This window comes from Chelonoidis abingdonii, chromosome 11 (genome assembly GCF_003597395.2).
Source record: "Chelonoidis abingdonii isolate Lonesome George chromosome 11, CheloAbing_2.0, whole genome shotgun sequence".
Lineage (NCBI taxonomy): Eukaryota > Metazoa > Chordata > Testudines > Testudinidae > Chelonoidis > Chelonoidis abingdonii.
This window is the reverse complement of record NC_133779.1, coordinates 20406766-20408681: the sequence shown is the minus strand read 5'-3', so window position 1 is coordinate 20408681 and position 1916 is coordinate 20406766. Positions and strand designations below refer to the sequence as shown.

General features: G+C 65.7%; 1 protein-coding gene across 1 annotated transcript in view; it reads right to left on the bottom strand.

Moving 5' to 3' along the window:
* Positions 1-717: 717 nt before the first annotated feature.
* The window catches only part of LOC116815755 (uncharacterized), an 8010-nt gene continuing 6811 nt past the window's right edge, over positions 718-1916 (bottom strand). The window contains exon 7 of the mRNA XM_032764380.2: positions 718-912. Coding sequence (XP_032620271.1) covers positions 718-912 — 195 coding nt within the window. The remainder of the gene's footprint in view (positions 913-1916) is intronic.

Sequence of the window (1916 nt, the reverse complement as noted above, 5' to 3'; positions counted from 1 at the left end):
TTTGCCCCGGGCGCTGGGATGTCGCAGGCCGGGTTTGCCCCGGGTGCTGGGACGGGGTTGTCGCAGGCCGGGTTTGCCCCGGGCGCTGGGATGTCGCAGGCCGGCTTTGCCCCGGGCGCTGGGACGGGGTTGTCACAGGCTGGCTTTGCCCCGGGCGCTGGGTTGTCGCAGGCCGGGGGCGTTGTGGGCTCGGGTAGCGGTGGGAGCTGGCAGTGGCAGTCCCTCGGCTAGGGAGACGTAGCGCTCAGAGCCTCGCCCGGGGGAGGTGTCAGAATCGGCAATGGCCCAGCTGCAAACTGTCACCCCGAGGCGCCCTGTGCTTGCAGCCCATCCCCTCACCGGGGTGGGGGAGGCAGGACCCCGCCCAGCCTACGTGCTTGCCTGTGTGAAATTGGGCGGAGGGGGTGGTGATTTGGGCTAAGCCGCTGGGGTCATGGCAGGGGGAGGCGTCTTCTTCCTCCTGGCCCTTGGGCGGCAGCCCAGGGGCCAGCTGGGTGCAGCGTTTCTGCAGCGCCTGCTGCCGGCGGGGTTTGCCCTGAGTTTCATGCCCAGGCTCCTGGCAAAGGCAACAGGAATTCCCCCCTCCCCGAGCTGCAGGCGCTTGTGGTTAAACCGATCCGGTGCCGCAGCTGGGCGGCCCTCGCCTGCAGAGGATGACTCAGGGCTCGAGCAGCGGCTGCTCCGGGGTCCCCGGCTCCGTCCCCCGGCTGTTGCTCATCACTCGGGCATTTCTACTTGGAGCAGCGGCTGAAGCCCAGAGTCCCGGCTCGGCCAGCCGAGCCCACTGGCCAGGTTGGGCCAGGCCAGGGTTTTGTGGGGCCAGATTTCACAGCAGCGCAGCTCCCGGCTGGCCGCATCGAAGGAGTTTTGTCTGCTGCCCTGACTCTGCACCGGGGTTTCGAACGGTCTCTGCTGCAGCACAGGGGGGCGGCGTTCAGGGGGGCGTCTCAGCCCCAGCCCTGTGTTCCTGGCGGGGAGCCGGGACTCGGGTTTGGTTCCTGACTCGAGGTGGGAAGCGGGGGGTGAAGGAGTGTGCCTGAACTCCAGGGCTTCGGCCGAGCGTGTGCCAAGGCCCGGCCCGGGGTCCCAGCAATGTCATGGAGTTAACGCCACCCCACCTGGGGGGGTTTCCCGCTTGAGATGCCGGGGCCCGGTGCAGCCTCATGGGGTGGCAAAGGGGCCGGCGCTCCCCCGCTTTGTGACACGTCCGGCCGGTGGTATCCGGGGGCTGCCCCACTTCCCTTCCCGCTCTGCAGGCTACTGCCAGCACAGGCTGGGCATGCAGCCAGGACCCTGCCCCCGGGCAAGAGGAACCGGTGGTTGTCCGGGTGGGGGGGTGTTAGAAATAATGCAGGGGAGCGAGGGGCTGGACAGGGGCTTGGTCCTTCTATTTGCAGCGACTCCTTTCTGGCTCCGTTGGGGCTGCTCCTTTTAAAGCAGCAGCAAATAAAACATAATTTTGAAGCAAGAGGCAAGTGTGACACTGCAGGTCACTGGGGCACTGCCGGGGGGAGAGGGGGGCTGCTAACACACACCCCACAGCCTCCGAGTGTGGTGCCGTTTGCTGCGATGGGGCAGGGGGCCTGGGAACTGGTGGGGTTTGTGTGTGAGCGTGTCTGGGGGGCTGCGTGTCCATGGGGGGTTATGGCATGTCTAGGGGGGTGTTTGGGGGGCTGTAGGGCTGTGTCGGGGGGGCAGATGTGCAGCTGTAGGGGAGGTTTCAGTACACGTGTCTTTGGGGCTGTGTGACGAACTGGGACTGTTCTCAATGTTTGCTCTGAACACTGTGTTGGTGCCTCAGTGTCCCCTAGGCAGTTCTTAAGTATCTAGGTGGTGGGATAAGGGGGTGTGATTGCTGCAGAGCAAAGGGCCAGTGCCCCTAAATGCCGGGCACTCTGTCTCCTAGCAACTGATGG